The sequence below is a fragment of the Apis mellifera genome, linkage group LG1 (assembly GCF_003254395.2).
Source record: "Apis mellifera strain DH4 linkage group LG1, Amel_HAv3.1, whole genome shotgun sequence".
NCBI lineage: Eukaryota > Metazoa > Arthropoda > Insecta > Hymenoptera > Apidae > Apis > Apis mellifera.
Window position 1 is genome coordinate 359,347 of NC_037638.1, and position 21,515 is coordinate 380,861.

Below are 21,515 nucleotides of genomic sequence, written 5' to 3' on the forward strand. Positions count from 1 at the left end.
AATCGTTTTAGCGTCGGCCCTCGCCCGATTAATCGATAGGTCGCGTGGAATTCGATTTCGAGAGGCCCTTCTGTTCCAAAATTTCCAAATCTTCTCCCCTTCTCGATTTCGATAAATTGATCGTACATCGAGGGATCTCGAAACTGTCAAACCAATCAATGAAATAAGCATTCTCTCCAGTTTGCACCATCTTTCGATCATCGAAATTTGGAAAGATCGCTGTTCGTAAATTTATGTTTATTTAAGATATTACGAATCGTCGAATTGGAACAAAATGTTGGAAGCGAAATACACCTCGAACCCTTTGGGTTATTCCTGCGATTTGCGATTAAAGTTTGAGTGGAAACGGGAGGAGGAGGGCTTTGCCCGGTACTCCATCTTTAATACGACTAATGTGTACCGTGTGCATAAATGATTATCATATAAGTTAATCCGTCGAGATATTAAAACGATCGTAGAGATTAATGAATTAACGCGTATTATATAGGTTCAAGTTGGAAAAACGTTGCTTTGGCGTACGGTATGAAATAATTAATCTCGAGCCCCGATGGTCACATACGTCTACGTTATTTTCCTCGCAATTTTCCTGGGAAAAAATTAATTATCTTTTCCCAACAACTTCACTTCTCCAGATGATAAAGCGTAAATGAAAATAAATAGACGCGATCTTCGATCTCTATCGTGTTTCTCGAGCGAAACCACATTTTATCGTAATAATTGCGAAAATCTTTCCAGCCAAAACCAATGCGTTTCGTTAATTTGTCACGTAAGAGATGTTAAAGGAGTACGAAAAGGAACTCTTGATCCTTGGCACGAATCAAGACCTAGATATCTCGGCTATCACGATTATGATCGCAGAATCGTTGTTTTCTCGATTGAATGCCTGGTGGAGCTCGAAAACGAAATCAAGATCGGAACGAAACTACCCGACAGATCCACGTCGCTTCCGTGGAAGAAAAGCTCCACCTTGGTCGTCGTCTTTCTTTTTTACTTTTAAGTAGCCCCTTTCCTGCATCCTCGAGGACTAACCTCCTCGTGGTAACGAATCGCGATGAAGCGAGAAGTCAGAGTCTGAAACTCAACGTGGAATCAATCCTGATGGATCGTGGAAAAATGTGATTTTTCCTCTCCATAGCAGGAGAGCGGAAGCACGCTCGAGGATATTCATCGTTAAACGCGGAGGAACGAAACTTTTCCTAACGTGGATTCGCACGATCGAACGGAAAGATTCGTGAGTGGAATAATCCTGGCTCGTAGAGCTGGAGAATGGATCGCGTGTTTGCAATCAGCCGGCCATTTTGTGCCGCGGGATTCGCCTTCTTGAACGGCGAATCGGAAAACGCTTCGTTTCGGGTTGTATATATATATAAAATTTTAAGGTTAAATAATAATATCTCGAGATAATCGTTATCAAGTTGTGGGACGAAATTGCGGATTGAAGAGCCCACTGGAAAATGAGAGAATCGAGGGCAGGGATAAGATTAGTTTCGTAATAGGTTTCATCGTTGATTTCATTTTCACGGAGCGCTATTAACGTTCACCCTGGAATGGACGAATTATCGGCGATTTTTATTTTATTTTATAACGGACGCACACGGGCGATAAAGAAGATTAAATGATCGCCGGTTGAATTAAATAGAAACGGGGGGAACGAGAGTGATTTTTAATAAAATTAATTGTTCTCATTGATTTTTAGTAAATTGGAATCGGAGAGGAAATGCTCGTTGAAAACGTGCGCCGAGTTGCAATCGGGATTTACATCGACGATTCAAAAAATATACGTGTACAAATGCAAAATATTAAAACACGAGTAGTATCCGCTGATAGATGAGGAAAAAATTGCTCGATCAATCCGTAAAATCGATCCCTTCGAAACGAGACCTATTTTCCACCTACGATATTTTTCCTTACAATAAGAGAAGAAATCGATTCGAATCGAAATATATTACGAGAAATGATTTTTACTTCCGATCTTATCTTCCCGATAAGAGATAATCGATGGCGCATTTATTTTATTTTATCTTTAATCACGGGTGTTTCGCGTTCATTTAAACACAATGAGATACGTGTTCATTTTCAAATATTTTCTTTAACTTTAATTCACATTATCCATATATATACATATAGTTTTCACTCATTGTTATAATTCATTATTATCATTACTAACGAGTACTTAGTTGTGCTCGTTAAATATATCTCGTTAATCGTACATTTTGCTTTAAAAATATTAATTTTCAAATTCACGCGGAATAATGTATTACTCTTTAATCAGACTTGAGAATCTCGAATATCTAAATGCACTCGTTTGATTTTTGTACCATTTCATTTATCGCTGAAATAACTTTAAGATGATAATTAATAATTTAACTCTCTCTCTCTTAATCTCTTTCTCTCTATTTTTTATTCAAACGATTAATTTTTTATACACAAACAAGTCGTTTTAATAAAGCAAGAATTGAAAAGTATTTACGGGAATGGTGGAAGGATCGAAAATGGAAGCACGATGGAAACGTGTCACGAGGTTAGCGTCAGGATCCTAGACTCAGGAAACGCGGTTGGAGTCAATCGAGTCTCGAGGGATCTCGGCTGGAACCGACCTAAATTCGGGGAACCCGGTCAGAGTCCAAATCTAATCCAAACCTGAGCTCCCACGGGCTTTCACCCGTTGGATCCTCAAATCCAGGATAGCATACCTCCAGAGTCTGAACTAATTTTAATTCGGGTTTCTCCCCCGATTCCTAGATAACTTTCGATCGAACCACCCGAAATTTCACACTGCCTCCGTTTCCTTTATTGAATAAAACAATTGTTGTTAATTATTCCCGATCTCGTTTTCCTGATATTTTCGCCCAAAACTTCTTCTCGGCTATTCGAGTTCCCAAATTTCACACTTGTCTCTATTTCTATTATTGAATAAAACTTTATCAACGATTGTTAGTAATTATTGTTAATATATATTATTCCAAAAAAAATTTTCCTCCAAAATTTCTTCTTCTTCTGTATTCACTTCGAGTTTCAACATTTCACACTTCTTCTGTTTTGTTTATTTATACAGTTATTGAATAAAATTGTTGACAATTATTGTCGTATTATTCCAAAAAGAATTTCCTGATATTTTCCCAAAATTTTCAAATTTCCTTCTCTGGTATTCACTTTGAGTTCTGTTTCCTTTATTCAATAATATTCGTATCAACGATTGTTAGTAATTATTGTTAATATATATATATATATATATTATTCCAAAAAGAATTTTCCTCTAAAATTTCTTCTTCTTCTGTATTCATCTCGAATTTTAAAATTTCACACTTCCTCTGTTTCGTTTATTGAATAAAACGATTGTTGCCGTATTATTCCAAAAAGAATTTTCTGATATTTTTCCCTCAGCTATTCAGTTCAATTTCTAAATTACCTCTGTTTTCTTTATTGAATAAAACTATATCAATGATTATTAGTAATTATTATTATTAATATATATTATTCCAAAAAGAATTTTCTTTCAAAATTTCTTCTTCTTTTGTATCCACTTCGAATTTCAAAATTTCATATTGCCTCTGTTTCGTTTATTGAATAACATTGTTGACAATTATTGCCGTATTATTCCAAAAAGAATTTCCTTCCCAATATTTTCCCAAAATTTTCAAATTTCCTTCTCAGATATTCACTTCGATCTCTGTTTTCTTTATTAAATAAAACTGTATCAACGATTGTTAATAATTATTGTTAATATATATATTATTCCAAAAAGAATTTTCCTCCAAAATTTCTTCTTTTTTTGTATTCACTTTGAGTTTCAACATTTCATATTGTCTCTGTTTCGTTTATTGAATAAAACGATTGTTGACAATTAATCGCCGATATTATTCCAAAAAGAATTTTGGTTTTCAATTTTTGACCGATCTTTGACCTTTTTCCTGATATTTTCCCTAAATTTCCTTCGAATTCCGAAATTTTACACTGCCGCTGTTTCTTTTATCGAATAAAATTATATCAACGATTGTTGACAATTAATCGCCGATACGTATTATTCCAAAAAGAATTTTAGTTTTCAATTTTTGACCGATTTTTGACCTTTTTCCTGATATTTTCCCCTAAATTTCCTTCGAGTTCTGAAATTTTACACTGTTTCTTTTATTGAATAAAATTGTATCAACGATTATTGATAATTAATCATCGATATACGTATTATTCCAAAAAGAATTTTGGTTTTCAATTTTTGGCCGATCTCTTTTTCCAGATATTTCTCCCCAAAATTTCTTCTCGTGTATTCAGCTTCTCAGCCAAGGCGGATATAAGTCGCTTCCCGATTCCGTAGCAGATTCAAGAGACGAGTCAAGAGCGGAATGCAAAAAGATTTTGCTTGTACGCGTGTCTTGCTCGATTCGATCGTCCCTCTTCTTCGATCTCCTGCAGAGTCACTTGTCGTTTCGTTTGTTCGTCGCGCAATATCTCTCTCTCTCTCTCTCTCTCTCTTTCTCTAAATCATGTGCGCGAGCGGGATCGATGTCTGTCCCCGAATTCACTCCAAGTTTGTCGAATCGCCAGCCACGCTTCAACCTCGAGGAAACGTGGGAGAGGAAGAACGGTTTCGTTGAGGAGGAACGAATAAGAAGAATTACTTCTCCCGTCTCGTTCGCGACCCATATCGTGGCGGTTAACGTGGAGAGAAAGAGAGAAAGCGTCCCGCGCTTCTTGTTTCTGTCACATTTACGATTCCACGACTGTATCATTCCTCGCTATCGTATTCACGGGAGACGCCTTAAAGCGCCTAGTTAATTCATCTCGAGAAATTGGGGATTCTACTTGTTTGGATCGTTGGTCGAGGGATCCTTGTAACCGCTCCCTTTTATCTCGTGAAAAAGTAAAAGGGGCCGAGACGGGGAGATAAGGGTAGAATTTAAAGGGTTAAAAGTTGGAAAGCGACGATCGTTCGAAACGATCTCCAACTTTCGGTCGGATCGAATTTCGTTGAAAAATATTGGTTCGAAACGTTGGATGAACGGCGAGAATATTTGCGCGGGTTAATATACCAGCCGTGTGTCGGTTTAACAATACACTCGGTGGGATTTATCGTTTTAATCAACCTCGAATTAACCCCGCCTTGTTAACCCTTCGTAATAAATACTCCTCTCCCACTCTTGCCAATTTTCGTCTTGCTCGTCGAAAAACCGCATTCGACATTTTTCAAATACCAACATTCTTAACGATCCCGATAATACACCTTTGTTTCATTTTCTAAACCTGCATTTCCATTCAATTTATACTCGAAATTGTCACACTCGATCGAATAATCGGATAATCTAAACGCGTCCTTTTCGAATCGTTTTATCGACGCGTTAACTAATTCGTTTCAACACGAGTGAACGGCATTAATTAAATTAATAATAAAGCCGTATTTTGTACAGAACAAGCACAGCACAGTTATCGCACGCGTTGCAATTCTTTGTCGAAAGACAAATCGTTATTCGATCCGTCCTCGTATATTCGATGCATTATCTAATAACTGCTTGAGATCTCAAATTGGTTGAATTTAATAGTCTCGAATATCCGGAGCGAAACTGGAAAAGTGAGAGATGAATAAAGTCACGAGCGATCTTTGGCTTTTTTTTTTTTAATAACGACGATTCGTCGGAAGCGATTCCGGATCACGCGCAAATTTAAAAGGATTAAGGGCGACGGGTTAAAGGAAATTGTGGAGCACCCTCCTTTGTTCTCGAGGCTTGGGATCGAGATTCGATTCGAAACGCGTGGAAACTGCGCTACTCTCCTCCCGTGAATCGTTGAGGTAGGTGGGTTTCCCAGGGGAGAGGCGCGATCTTCGAAAACGGGTTAAAATTGAAAAGAAAGTTCCTCGGGAGCGGCGAATCTCGGTTTACCATCGGCGAGATTCGATAAAGATGCCGAAATCCACCGGAAATTCGATATTTTCTGCAACGGATTTTCGGATAGAAAGGATGGAGAGAACTGGGCGGGCAGTTAAATATGGAAACGATCGGCCATCTTCTCGGAAAGGATCGGAATAAACGAAGGGGATGTTTCGATCTCAGCTGGAAGACATTCCTCCATGTTGAAAAGTAACATAATTGGATTTGAGAAAAGCGATTTCTTTTGTGAAATTCTTCTCGATCCGTTTAATCGATGGACGAGAGGAGAGATTGATTGGAAAAATATTACGAACTTGCGTCGAACCATTCAAGAAATTCGTAATACGATAGAGATTCGAAAAGTTTTCGAAATCAGCGATGCGACGACGTGACGTGAAAATGAAAATTCGTCGCGGAGTAAGGGGATTTTAAGCTTATTCGTAACGGAGTAACAAGTATAGTGGTTAATGATCTCGAAAAAAAAAAAAAAGGAAAGAAAAAGAAGGAAAGACTGGTTGAAAGAAGCTTCTTATTTACGATGCAGTGCGCGCACAGGGGGGTAGCATCAACATCTTGGTCCATTACACGGTTGCATAACACGGAAACCAAAGGAACTATTCCCCCATGGCGCGGTGCTTTCATTAGCCCGAATAACACGAAAAGAAAGAGGCTTTCATAAAAAACGATGCATACAGCTTTGGACGGAAGGTTGGCCGAGGATCCGGGGGAAAATTAATAAAAATCCGTCGAGGGGGGAAGTAGAATGAGAGGAAATGAGAAAGCGGCCGATAAATAATTTGAAGGCGAGCGACGTTAAAAAAATTTGGTCCAACGACAAAGATACGATCGATCGATTTTCCACCGAAATATTACCGCTCGGCCAATAAAAAACATCCTCCGTCGAGATTTTCATTCGCAGCGAAAAAATAAACTGGGACGAGCAGCTACCCCATTTTCCTCTCGCTCCATCTCCGTTCTACGAGATCGCATAATCGCGAAAAACAGGCCTCGCTTCGAGTCTCACTTTTTCCTCCGAAATGAAACTATCTCGAATTACGATCGTGGAATATCCTATCCTATCTAATTGATAGAACGCCATCGATTTCGGAAATTGGTCGTCTCGTCGTTTGGCAAAAGAAAACGGCGAGCCAAGCATCTCTCGATTTCGAGCACAGCCGAGAGAATTATGAGAATTATTTGTGGTTGCAACGAGTTTTAACGGGAATTCTAATTCCGTTGTCGGTTGGTCGAAGGTAATTAGAAGAAAGTAGAGCGGGCGCGAGGAATCGACGAGGCCGCCGTTAATCCTGATTGGCGGTTAAGTTACGCGCGGGTTTTCTCGCCGTCGACTTCGCTCCTCGGCAGGTTTTCGCATCCGCCTACGCGAGGCGACGAGTTGGACGCCTCGCCTCGGCCGGATGCGCGACTTCCATCGAAACTTGCGAGACAACGAAGAATGAAACTTGCGAGAAACTTCCCGTCGCCGGTTTCTGTCAGAGGTGTGTGACAATGCTGCAAGCCGATTTCCAATAAAAATTATCTTCCTCCCGTCAATCTCGACGTTTAAACGCGCAGCACACTTTGAAAATATCGACTGGTCGAACGCGTGCTTGTGTGCACGCGCCGCTGTGTGGAAACGGTCGAACGAATTTCGGTTTCACGAGAAACTTTGAATCGGGTAATACGCGGAATACAATATTTGCGCATGCAATAAGGAAATATCGTGGGATAATTTAGAGAAGCTATTCGAAGCGATGTGAACAGATTCCAAAATTGAAATTAATTCAACTCGATTCGATAAACGTTCGCGGTTAGTTCTCCCGCCATTTGTTAACCGATTTATTTTTACGCAACATTTTTAAGAGGAAAATTCTTGGAAACTAGAATTTCTCGACGCATGGAACGTAAACGGTCCTCGTTTGCCTTTGGCCGCTTCTCCTTCGAACCCGATATATCGATAATCGATCGTTCCAAGGATTCGCAATTTCTTTTCGTGTACTTTAGCCTCTGCCCGTAGTGACGCCGCGTAAATATTTCATCATCGATCTTAATGGACAAGCGTCTGTCTGCTTTAAAGGGGCGCGCCTCCTCCCTTTCGTATCCCGGACACTCGGCTCCGTATTTAATGGAATTTCCACGAGTCGGTCTTAGCCTGTAAATTAATTCGAGCCATCCCACCGCGCCCTATGATCCAGACGATTCTTTTCTTCTCTCGTCGTACCTCGTTTTCGAGATAGCCCTCCCTTTGCCCGGATATCGTTTGTCCTAGTCAAATTAAGTTTTTACTTCGCTCATCGATCGCGCCTCTCCTTCTCTATCATCGTTGATATTCGCGTTCCTTTTTCCCCCCCTTTTTCAAATATTCGCGTGCAAATATGACAAAGATATTTCTTGCGTTACGCTCCGTTGGGATACTTTTTACTCGAGAACGAATTTTCTTATTTTCACGGTTTATTTATTCCTGACGGTATAAATAATATTTATCCCAAGCATGAATCCCCCATAAAATTGGAAAAGCAAATATTCGACAAAAAGTGATATCTCGAACTAATATCGCGTCAATCCAGCAACAACGAATGGTTCCGAACGATTTTTGGACGAAAAATAAACCGGCCAAGGTTTTTAATTACCGTAAATATTTAAACGATTCCGATTGTTGTTGTTCCCGACAACGATTCTCTTTCCCTCTCTTTCTTTCTGTTCTTTTTTAAAAAATATTTTTCGTTCCATTTAAATAGCAAGATAACTTGAATTAAAATCGATGATGAGGGAAGAGCGAAGACGAAGAAGGATGCTGCGGTAACTGCGAGGCGTCATTATCGTTCCGCGTCTCTCCCTCCCCTTCTCCCCCTCTCCCCCGTGTCACGGAAGCGTTCAGGATGCAAAGTAGCATTTGTACGTATCCTGCGGTGGGACATCGTCAGCTGTTAACTTTTCGAGTTAGCGGAGCAGATAAGGGCCCATGGGCGGTGGCGGAATAGCACTTTGCCTCCGAGTTACACCGCGATAGGCGTAGCGTCAAACTTTCGCTGTGAAACCTGTGAAACCGAATTAGAATCGAAGAGGTTTCCAAGAGCGTTCGATAAAAGTCGATCAGGAGGAGACTCGAATCGTTCTATCTATTCAGTCACTTTCTGGCTCTTTCACAGTGAATACCTACAAGAAAAATGAAAACCATCCTTACGATTATCTTTAGTATTATACTGATTTCGGAGGCCAAAGTTGCTCCGACTAGCACTACCAATTCTCAAGGAACTCCTGATGTTCAACTAAGCGAACTTATAAGCCAGACTCAAGCAAACATCAACAATTTAGCAAAACAAATTCAGGAACAATGGAATATCCCTGATCAAGACACTATTGTAAAAACTGTCAAAGATCAAAGCGCCAATTTCGTTAACAATATTCAAGATTACATAAAGAATGTTACTGAAGAGGTCAAAACCAAAACTCCCGAATTGGAAAGATCATGGAATGATGTTAAAACCATGCTCTCCATGGTCCAACTCTTCCTTCCAGAAACGTTCGTTTTTTCGAATAAGGAGGAAAGAAAGGAAGGGAAGAATAATGGAAAAAAATTTTCCTAAAAAAGAGTATTTTATTCTTATAGACGAGGGTAAATGAATTAATATATGCAGAATACGACCAGGACAAATGTTTGCCGCGTGCATGTTCGATTAATAATTCACTATCGCTGGACCGCATCGGTTGATCCTATAATTATTCTCTAAATAGTGAAACATAAACAGAACGATTACCCGGCTCATCGGGAGAGTGTTTCGTAGCAGTCGAATAACGTGCAATTATTCGGTTAACTGGCCGGATAAATTATTCAGTATTTCGCGTGCAAATCAATGCCTCGCCGCGACTCGACACGATTTATGGGTACGGTATGCTACGCTGTTTCCCTACTTTCACAGAAATTCTCTCGCCTCTATTCGCTCGGTCCCTGGCCGAGTTTCACTTTTATTTTATTCCGCTTTGAAGCGTTACGTTACGTTACGTTGCGTTAAACTTTGACAAAAATAATTACTTACCTTCGAAACGAGAGCTAATAATATTATAATAAGATGTGGAATGAACGCGAGGGGGGAGCTGTGTCACAAATCGTATTCAACGGATTCATCCAAATATTAATATCGTATCCGGATAAAAGTTAAAAACGAGTATTTTTATATTAAAACAAAAAAAAAAAAAAAGAGAAATAAAAATTGAATTATCGCCACGCAATAGTTGTTTCGTTTAATCCAAAATCTGTAACGGAACAATGGAGAGGAAATAATATTTGCTCGAATTATTATTATTATTATTTTTTTTTTAATATCTATTTTATACCGAATCGATCCGATTTTTAACATTCCCACGCGCTTTTCACATTTTCATATTTATCCACGATATTTTACATTTCAAAAACCTACAACCTTGTTTTCGCAAAAAAAAAAAAAAAAAAAAAAAAAAAGGAAAAGAGGAATTGCGCATTGTTACATTCGCCCGATCGAAAATTCTTTTGTCGAGAATGGCGCGTAAATTTCAATTTTTTAAACGTGCAAATGATTCGACTCGACTTTCTCCTCTCCACGCCACCATCCACGTCACCGTTAACGCGCTTGTCCGCCGTCTCGGATCTGCGCAAATATTTCAAACGCGCGTTCCATTCGTGAAAAAAAAAGAAAAGAAAAGATGATCCAATCCCACCAAGTATTCCTCTTCGATCATCCCTCCCTTCCCTTTCGAACAATCTGAATTTCTTCTTCCGAGAATTCCCGACGACGTGGAATAACGAGGGGAGGAAAGCGAATGTATAAAAAGAATCGATATCACTCGCGGAGAGCGTAGGTTATCGAAGGCATCTCGGTTTCCATTAAGGGGGGGGTTGTTTCGCAAGCCTCTTTGACCAGCAATCGCGTCAAGTGCGTTGCTTGCAGCCGCCTCTTTGTGCCAACCCCCTCCAGCGAGTGAATAATCACGGCCATCACGCGTCGTGATCGCTCGTCGATTTTCGCCGATCGAACGGGCTCCAAATTTTCGGCCGTACAAACGCGATCCCTCGTAATTGGTTTTGTTACGGCGTGGAACCGGGTCAATCAGATTCGTGACTCGATTAATTTCGATCCAACGACCACCTCGTTGATTAAGTTATATACTTTTGTTTACTTTGCATTCGTCCGGAATATATTAATCCGTGTGAATTTTATTAACCAACATCACCGACGAATATTTAGTTTCCCTGTTTACAATAAGAACAGTGTGTACACTGTTTTATCGTATCGAAACACCAAATTTTTCTTCGACCGTGGACCAAGATGTTGTTTCTTTTTCTTCTTCTTGTTTCTTTCGCTCGTCATTTTTACACGCGAATCGAAAGAGAAAATCTGGTTTTTTATCGGGGAAAGGTGATCAAGATATATGAAAGGGAGAATTTCTATTTTTCCTAGGATAGATATAAATTGATACGACGAGGACCATACTTGGGATACCATCCGGGGGATAGAAATCGATGAACGAGAAAATGAACTTTTCGAGCGTGAACGCGAGCGAACCCGTACTCGGAAAACGAAACGCAATCAAACGTGAATTATTCAAACGGATACGTGGCCCGTAACGCGATATCACTCGGAGTGATTACTATCCGTCAGCCGTTTCCCAATCCCTGTCGCGAGTTGTCTCTAATTTCCTTCAAAATATTTTCAACAATTGTTGTTCCAACGAGACACTGCCTTACTAATTATATAAAAAAAAAGAAAAACCAACTATTTATAACGAAGCAACGATCTCCTTGAAATCTCACCATCGATCTCTCTCCCTTCTAATTATATCTCATCGGTGATTAAAACGCGTGTAAAAAAAAAACTACAATTACGTCGCAGTAGAACGCAATCTCTATCGATTGCATGAATGATAAAAAAAAAAGCTCGATTAATAATTTTTCGACAACTCGGTTAATAACTCGATCGTGTCGAGTTGAAATCCCGACTCAAGTTAAGGTAATTTCTAATCGAAAACTGGCGAAATATAAGAAGGTGAAAATGGAAAGGGAAGGGAAAACTAGTCGAAGAGAGAGAGAGGAAACGATGGCGAAATTACGCGTTACTCCCGTTAATTAGCTCGCATAAATAAATCGTACGATTAAGGAGGGGAGCGACTAAGAAGCATAGCCCCCCCGGCTGTTTGCCCCGCGAAACGAAGATTGCAATTTGCTAACTGGGCGCGGCTCGGTCGTAGGCGGATCCGGGAAAATTCATTCCGGCCTCGCGATACACCCGGCAATTAGAACCGGCTTTATAATGAATTTATTGTCAGGGGAATGCCTCCCTCGAATGCCAGCCACGGCCACCTGCAATTACTCCGATTTCCGAGTGGCCTGTAATTTCGCGCAAACCCCGCGTGAAGACTTCATCGCTCCTCCTCGCTCGCCTTCTTTTCTTCAAAAGAAACCTTTTCGATGATCCATGTTTACGTATCCTCCGCGAGGAAAGAAAAGAGAAAGGGGAAAAATCACGCAATTATAGGCGAATCCTAAAACGACATTGCCTCGAATTATCGCGGAACAAAAAGCAATCGAGAGAAAGAACGATCGACGCGTCTAATTTGCCGCCTTTCGCCACGTCGCAATCAATCGAGCGAAATTAGGAAATCAGACAGACGCAATGCCTCACGGAACGGTCGTAGAGATTGGATGCAAACGGCGATGGAAGAAAAGCCGCGATCGAGTGCAACTTTGTTAAACGAATTAGCCTGTTGGAATAAGGGAATTTCAGATGGACGATTAAAGTTTCGAAGCCTTCTTTTTTCGATAAATTGATCGAAGATGGAAACGGAAAGGAGGAGAATATTCGAAAACGATACGTCGAACAAACGTTCGTTAATTTGAATGATAATGGGCGGTGACGACGGTTGGAACAATTTCGATTAATCCCGCCATTTAATCGAGCAATCGAGCTTGCAACGAATTCGAATGTTCACGAATCATTTGCGATGGGACGCCTCAATGGACCAGGAAGATTTCGAATTTTCGCCCCATTCTACGATAAAAATTGGAATGGTATGATAATAAATTGGGGGGAAATATTCGTAACGTGTCGTTCGACGCGAACAAACGTTCGTTAATTTTGATGGATGAGGGACGATTACGATGTTTGGAACATTCTCGATTAATTATCCATTTAATATCGAATCGAGCAATCGAATTCTGAATGTTCACGAATCATTCGCGATGGAAACGGAATGGCTTTTCGAATTTTCCATTTCCAAGTATTTAAAATACGAACGATTTGATTCATCGAATATGAAATTGTATAATCATAAAATGAAATTTGATAATCATTTTTCCATATACTCGTATTAAAAATTATCATCGATTTTCGACGACTTTTCCCTTTCAGCCGTGGCTTTTTTAATTTAATCGTAATGGAGAAAGATTTTTAAGCGACGTTAAAAATATTTCCCGAAGAGAGATATAAAATGGGATACGGATTAGACAAGTTACACGGTGTTATCGAATTTCCAATTAGATAGATGGTTGGCAATATTAGAATCGAGAAACAGATTTGAAACAGATTTGATTTCAATATGATTAGCGGTTGCCAGACGCCAATCTTTATCGAAAAAGATTCCACGGAACATCGGTACAGTAACCCCAACGATTCTTCTCTCTTCTGGGGATCATAAATATGTAGCGTGGCACGCAACGGCAAAGAATTTGCATCTCTCGGAATGCCGACAATCGTTGACGAGCACGCGCCTTTGTATTCGGCCGCCATTTCCTACTCCATCCTCGCTCGGATTATCAATTTCTCTCGTTTCCCTTTCTCCCGTTTCTCGCGAGATACAAAACTGTTCGTACCGATAAATTTGTCGGATTATTCGTCGAGATAAATCGTATCTCGAATATAACGACGAGTAATACTCGCGATAAATATAAATATAAATCATAGTATCGAACGATCAACCTTTCGATCGACGTATTCTCTAATTACGATGTAAAAACAGAAGGGAGGAAGGAAATCGACCAAAGAAGCGGCCGCGATTTCTCGGCCAGCGGACTAATTAGAAAATTAATCGACGAGCGGTGATTTACGAGGGAGGGAACGATAATACGGAAAATTATTCGATTTTCGAGTTAAACGCGCGGCTGGGTTGAAAAGCGCGGTGAAATACGCCGCCAATAATTAAGGCGGTGGTTAATACGGCTTTCAACGTGTTACGTCGACGTCGAACCGAGGGAAATGGAATGAAAAAGCGCGGTCGAGGAGGAGAGAGGAGGGGAAAAGCGAGGGCGGTTCGATAAAAAAAAGAAAGAAACGTAAAGGGAAAGTGTACAATGGCGCGAGTGGGGTTGAACGAGGGTTAAACGAGGAGGAATGCATCCTTGCGCTCGGCATAATTGTATTTGTTAATGTTCAGACGCGATAGAGGATTGAATTACGACGGCGTTCGACGGAGGGAGAGGTGAATTTTTGAAGCGTATTTTCAAGTACGGGCCTGAAACGAGAATGCGAAATCGTGTTTAATCTCGGATTGAATGGATATCTTTATTCCCGGGGTCCAGCCTCGGCCTGTTTTCATCCACCGTCCTTAATTAGAGCTCGAAGATATAATGGAATATATCCCGCGGATGGCGGATCGCGAAAGAATTTTCGCGGATAGCGGAAGGAAACGCCTTTTCCTCGTGGATGAATTTCGCGTACAATAATCCCGCGGGAAAAGCGCGGGATTTAACATAGTTTGATGGATCGCCGGTTGCGCAATTTTCACCCGTTATCCGCGACTCGAAAACGTTGAAAAACGTTAAAAACCGTTGCCCGTAATTTTGCGCGCAAGATAAACGCTTCGAAGAGATGGATTCAACGCGTGATAAAAGAAGAAGGGGGGGAAAAAAAAAAAAAAGGAAAAAGTTTGTCGACCCAGTTTTCAAACCTACCACATCCCCCATATCACGAATCTTCTTCCTTTACGAACGGTTTCTCCTCGGTCAAAAATGTTCGAATCCAATTTTTCGCATATTTCGCCTGCGAAATACGACGAAAGCGAAGGAACCGCGATTATTCGTTGGAAAAACGAACGTTTTTCGAAGCGGGATCCAACGAATGGCGGAAAGGTTCGAAAGGCATTCGAATAATCTTGCTCGAGCGGCAAGGATCTAATCCCCCGTCCATCCACCGCGCTTTCCTCCCCTCCTCAGGAGAGGAGGGGAAAAAAAGGTAAATGGCATGAAAAGCACCGGTAGCTATCTTGGGGCTGCAAAAAGCCGATTCCGTGCCCTTTCCCTCTCCCCGTCTCCTGTCACCTGTTGTTTTCGCGCGATCGAGATCTCGCGGGGTGAGCATCGATGAGGAACGCAGATAGGGAATGGACTCTCGTTCGACAATCTACCGCGGGGCAAAAATTCACCGCTAAAAGAGGATAAATCTCGCAAATCCCCGAGCAATCGCCATTTTTTTTTATCCTCCGCGCGATTTTATTTCCTCGTGACGAATCCTTGCCTCGAATCGAAACATCGCCTTCTCGATATTTTCATTCGGAGCGGGGTGGTTCGACGGTGGTAAAACTGTGATCGAAAGTCGAAAAAGAGGATGTAGAATTATAAAGGGAAATGTAACGAGTTTACTTCTTTTTTCTTTTCTTTTGTTCCCCATCGCATTTATCGGTTTCTTGTTCTCCCGTTGTCGTCGGTTCTCCCTCCTTTTTTCTCTCGTTACGCGGACTGCGCTTTATGCCTCGCTGGTGATTCATGTTACGTTCGTGTTACCGCCAGCGGCGACTGTTCTCGTTCCGATAAATAAATTGCCGCGAATCCATGGCACCGGAGGAAGGGATTCGCATTTCCGAGGCGTCCGCCATGGAAATTAGACGAGATATTCGGTCACAACCACCCCCTCCCCGGACTTTGTTAATCGTTAGTCCCCTCCCTCTTCTCTTCCATAACCGATTTTCACCAGTTTTCGAAAAATTTACAATACGCTTCCACGCGTTAATCGTTTCTTTTCCTCGAGCTGTAACGCGTTCTATCGAGATTTCATCTTCGAATCTTCGTTTCACGACGATTCTAATGATACGAATGAATCTCGATTTCCAAAAATATCTATACGATGCGCAGTCCACTCGATTATCCGTAATAAATATTGATCGTGTTCAACTACGATAATTCCAAATAACGCAAAATATGACACAACGGTGTGCGGATAAATAAACGGCGATGTAAAACGATGCGCTCGTTTACGAAAGCTTCGTTCGTTAAAGCTTGGAAAATATATCATCCGCTCGAAAACGGAATAAATCCTTCCGCTTCTTAAAAATCGTTTTCGACGCCTTTCGGCCCTTTGTTAATTTAACGCCGTTGGTGAACGCCGGCCCGTGATTAGCCCCGGTTGAAACCGTCACTCGCAGATGGTTCCTCGATCGCGTAATTTTCTATTCGACCGGTCACGCCTGTTAATTAGAGGACGTTGAACAAATGTAGCGGCGCGGCCGTTCTAGCCTCGATTTATCGCCCGGCCAAAGTTCGATGCTCGTGACGGGATGTGACGTGGATTCGGTAATTCCCTGGCCCCCCGCTATCCGATCATTTTTCCACCCGCTCGGAAATCCAACGAGAACCCGGACAAAGGATCGACCGATTCAATATTAACGCCCCTCCGTATTCCGCTTCAACCCGAATTCTATCAAATTCTACCCAAATTATTAACATTCGCGGCTGACGCGAAATTCAAACCGATCGTTTTTCCCCTTCCCTCTTTCTTCGAAACAAGCTTCTCTCTCTCCCTTCCTCTCTCTCTTTCTCCTTACTTAAGGACCAATTACTTTCTCTACGATTATCCTTCCGTAATTGCAACGCGAATACGACCTTATAAAACGCGGGATTAACGTTAAAATCCTCGCGTTCGATTTCCAGAATCGCGATTTCACGAATTCTAACAACCACGAACAATAACGCTAATTTTCCCCGTTGTAATTTATCCCCCGTTGGCCCGGGGCTGGTGTCCCATCATCCCCTATCCCCGAACGGTGGCTGCGGCCGAGGGTCGCGCTACGATTGTTTCGGTCCCGCGAAAAATTGGCGCACGGATGGAGGAGGAGGGGGGGTCGGTCGATTCGACGACCCCTTTTGAACGGATAATTAGCGGGATGATGACCGGTGATGTGGATGGCGGATGGGCGCGATATAATGAAACGAAAACACGGGTGGGGGGATAGAAGGCCGCGAAATTACACTCGGCCACCCGATATAATATTCCCTCTTTCGGCCACGGTGGGATTGATTATGTTTATCTTTCATTAGGAACACCGGGGAAACGGGGCTAAAGTCGTGAATAATGAATCTCGCGATTCTCTTGCGAACGAACCGCGGACGCAAGAAGTCGCCCGTTTATATTCCCTCCCTCGAGCTAACCTTTGTTTCTTTCTCGCGAAAACAGAGGTCGCCTCCTCTCTCTCTCTCACTCGTTCTCTCTGAGCGACCGAATAATTTTTCTTTTCTCCATCTTTTCCTCTTTCTTCGTTTTTTAACGTTTTCGAACAGGTCGCGGGATGTTGGCGCGTAGATGAATTCTGCGCGTAGATTCGAACAGTGGCTATTGGTCGAGATGAGGTCTGGGGGAGGGGTGGGGGGACAGGGCAATCGCAACTGGTTAAAAGGGCCGTGGAATTGAATTGATCTTTTTTGTAGCGCGATTACGTTAATTGAACGGCCAACTCCGGCTCTCTCTCCAAATGGATCCGGCTGCTGCTTTCCAAGATTTGATTTCGATCTATCCGTGAGAATCCACGGCCTTCTAATGAAAGTGCAACGCCTTCTTGCTTTCTCTCCTGGTTTCGCTGTTCTCCTCTTCTTTCTTTCTTTCTTTTTTTTATTATTATTTGTCCATATTATAATAAGTCGACGTTTTTTTAGAGTGGACGATAGCTTGAAATATATTTTATATACATATATATATATAAAATTTTCGATCAATTTACAAAATTATTATTAACCGATTAAGCGATTCTCTTTTGTCTCTCAGTCGAAATTTCGTTTCCTTTATTCCGGATTAGATAAAGACTTTGAATTTTTCCACGCTTTAATACTTTAAAAATACATACGCCGCGCGTATGGTACAAGACCGGTGGCTCTATTCTCCTCTGATATCGTTGTTATTTTTAATAACAAGGGTGAAACCGTCTCTTTTCCAAGCTGTTCCGAAGAAATAATTTTTCATACCCGGAAAGAATCCTTATTTTTTCAAAAGAGCGAGAAAATATGCGATATATAACGAATAACCCTCCATCGAGATGACTGAAAGAAACTTTGTCGCCGGGATTAACAAACGAAATCGACCGATCGTTTCGTCCGATGAAGTGTACAATATATAGCCGTGTGAATGTTTCAATATATCCGGAAATTTCGTTCGTACGGAAACGAGACGGTTTTCGAAAATTTTTAAATAATAGGCAAACTTGTTTCCGTTTCCCAGCGTTTCTACGATTAGCGGAAACGTAATTTCCAGAATCGATACGCGCATTATGCATTCATTTTCCATTGTACGGAAAACAGGTAGTTGGCCGGTCGTTCATTATTCACCGTCCCTCATAGCTCGTCATAATCGTCGGGATTAAATAATGAATCGGACGACGTATTCGATGCATTATTCCCTCTTACGAGAGCCGAGCTCTGGATTGATTCTATTTGTCCCTCCCCCCCTCGATAAAAAATCCCGCGCAAACGAACACGTCGGCCTCGTCGGTAAATAAATAACGAGTCAACGGCCAGTTTCCACTCTATAAACCGTCTCTTTGATCATTTTCCACAGAGTTATGCAAAATATGAAGATCCTATCCAGGTTTATCTATCTTTGATCAGGATTCGCGTATATATATCTTTTCATACCGCGATGCGAAAGGAAATTTATTTATAATCCGAGCGACAGATGAAGTTGTTTTTCTTTATTTCTTTTTTTTTTCTCTTCTCGTAAATCGATTTTACTGGTTCGATCAAAATCAATTTACTCTCGTTCGACGTAACGAGATAACGAGTTTTGCAAATTTATTGCGTAAAATGCGCATAATTATAACCGACGCAAAATACATTCGCATATAGCGTTTGCGCAGCTATCGCTCGAGGACAAGAAAAATGTATTATTTATCGAATTGTTTCGCAATTCTTTCTCGTTGAAAATAAAAAATTATGCTATTTTTCCACACTTAAAATTAATTTTCGAGTTTATATTTACATTTCATAAGTCTCCTCCTTCTTCTTCTTCTTAGTGTCGCAAGAAACGTGAGAGATTTTATTTTAGAAAATAGCGCGCGAGAAATAAAGCGCGATCGATAAACGCGCAAAATTAGAAATAACGCGAAACGTAAATTTAAATGTCGAAGAAGTATCTTGTGCGACCCGATACCAAAGGTTGTTTCCACGTGGATAAATCGGCGCACGACTCCGCTTCGATACTATTTTGCGAGGAGAAAACAGAAACGTGTTTTTCTTTCTTTTTTTTTTTTTTTTTTTACATATTGTATTTCATATGAATTTTTCAATATGACAAAAGCGGGGCAAAGGTGCATGGTGTTGCCTCTTCCGAAAACCATCGATTCGCCTATTGTCACTTTTTTTTTCTTTTTTTTTTTTTTTTAATTAAAATTCAAATAATTGAAATTCCATGGAAACGCGTTCTCTCTCGTTCGGTATCAATAGAAACATTTCCGGGGCGACAAGCTCGTGACAGCGCGTATGTATATTAGATTTTCATTTTTCACGCGTGCGGTGGCCGTCGACCGTCTCTCGTATCCGCATTCAGAAGTAATCCGCAGCTTTGGAACGGAAATAAACAATAATAATCAGTTTATCACGAATTCGATAAAGATCGTTAATATTTATAAATACCAGGTCTTATTTGATATTGGATCGGCGTCGCTTTTAGAGTTAAACAACGAACGGGATATCGAGAAACTTTTCAATCGTTACGTTTCTATCGAGTTTTCTTTTCTTCAAAGCAGCGATATATAAATTTATACAAGATTTCTTTGCCCGAGAAGTTTAAAGAGAAATTATTATCGAGTGCATAAGGAAAAGAGAAAATTTATCGCAGAATAATCTAAAACTTGGATTTTTCAATAACTTTCCACGAAGAAGATTTTCGACGTTGATTTCAATATAGCTACGTCCTTTTAATTTTAACAATAACGCGATTTTTTCAAAAGAAACAAGGGAATTTATTCTGTAAACTGTCAGAAGGAATAACAAAAGGAAGGAAATTTTTTTAAACGATCGATAATAATCGAAACGATTGATCGAAATCCTATCTATACGAATCTATATAGCGGAAAAATCGAAGAAAAATTATGTTCGTTCCGATTATTCCAATCATTATGCGGTCATATTTTGTTAAAAAAAAAAAAAAAAAAAAAGAAGAAAAACTCGCGAGTATGGCAAATGGTCGAGTATTTATCTTTGGTTCGTTTTGGCCGACTGTTCAAAAGTTCATGAAAACAGAGTTTTGGGAGGACGAGGCGGGGGACGCGGTAAACGAATATAATCGTTGGCCACGGTGCGGCCTATTTTGCGAGCCGCGAAAACGAGCGAAGACGCGGGGGGGAGGAGGGATGCATCAATATGCGCGGGCAGGGAATTCGTCGAATCGCGATGGAAATCGGTCGAAATATCCCCGCGAAAAAAAAAGGAAAAATTGGCGACCAGCCGCAATTTTTCGCCCGCTGCTGCCGCCTCCATTATGCATCCGTGATAAAAAGTATTAATATTTGACGTTTCGGTCTCCGTCTTTTTTCGCTTCTGATATTTTTTTCCTTTTTTTTCTTTCACCTCGATACACGCTTTAATTATCGTTTTAGATATAAAAAGATATATATATATATATTTTTTTAAATTACCTAATATAAAAAAATATGATGAAAAATGTAAATTGACCGATTAAGTTTATTCAATGATTTTCCGTTTATTTATTTATTTATTTTTTTTTTTTACGACAAATGCACATTTGAAATTGTTTTATATTAATAACGAAATTAACCGAGCATGATGGAAAAAAATTTGACGGGAATTTAGTTACGAGTTTAATTATATTGGATGATCGATGAAATCTCGATTTATAGAACTACGTTGGAAACGTTCGAATTATTCCCAATTGCGCGTGATTATTTTCTGATATGGTCAAAAGAATATTTATTCATTTAACTCTTTTTTTGTCACTTTTATATTCCGAGAATATAATTATGATTTCATTGTTTCAGTATTATTCCGTTTTCACAAACGTTCGTTTATTTTAAGAATGTTCATATACGATCCGGAAAGATAATCTCTGTCTAATCAGCATATTAATTTATTTCATCGTGTTATTCGATTAATCTTACACCGCCCGCGATTTGCACGATTATTTATCCTTTAATTCGTCTCCTAGCCTTCGTAACCGGCCTATTAGCATTTTTCAAACACAAATGTCTCAAATGGCATTCATCGCCGACCGCCCTTTGACCTGCCATTTCCTCTCACGATTCTTATTCCAAGAATCGGTCGCCGCTACCGGCTGCATCGTGTTGCCATCTAGCCAGCCGGCATTAAACTCTCCGTCACGAACTTTTCTTTATTCCCCCGCTCCATCGATACTCCTCGTAACCACGAAACGAACGCGTACGTACTGCGACCAGTCGATCTCGAGATTGTAG

The 21,515-nt window shown here is 40.6% G+C and overlaps 2 protein-coding genes across 14 annotated transcripts in view; both read left to right on the forward strand.

Annotated features, from left to right (window-relative positions):
- LOC551203 (E3 ubiquitin-protein ligase MYCBP2) overlaps positions 1 to 21,515 on the forward strand; it is a 176,350-nt gene that overhangs the window by 112,743 nt on the left and 42,092 nt on the right. The gene's annotated exons all lie outside the window — the stretch shown is intronic.
- On the forward strand, positions 8,567 to 10,040 carry LOC726446. Its single transcript, XM_001120565.5, has one exon. The coding sequence runs from the start codon at positions 9,029 to 9,031 to the stop codon at positions 9,446 to 9,448; it is 420 nt and encodes a 139-aa protein (XP_001120565.2). The 5' UTR covers positions 8,567 to 9,028; the 3' UTR covers positions 9,449 to 10,040.

Bases quoted from the DNA above. Each gene is read 5' to 3' on its own strand.
- LOC726446 (XM_001120565.5), top strand. From the start codon at position 9,029: ATGAAAACCATCCTTACGATTATCTTTAGTATTATACTGATTTCGGAG.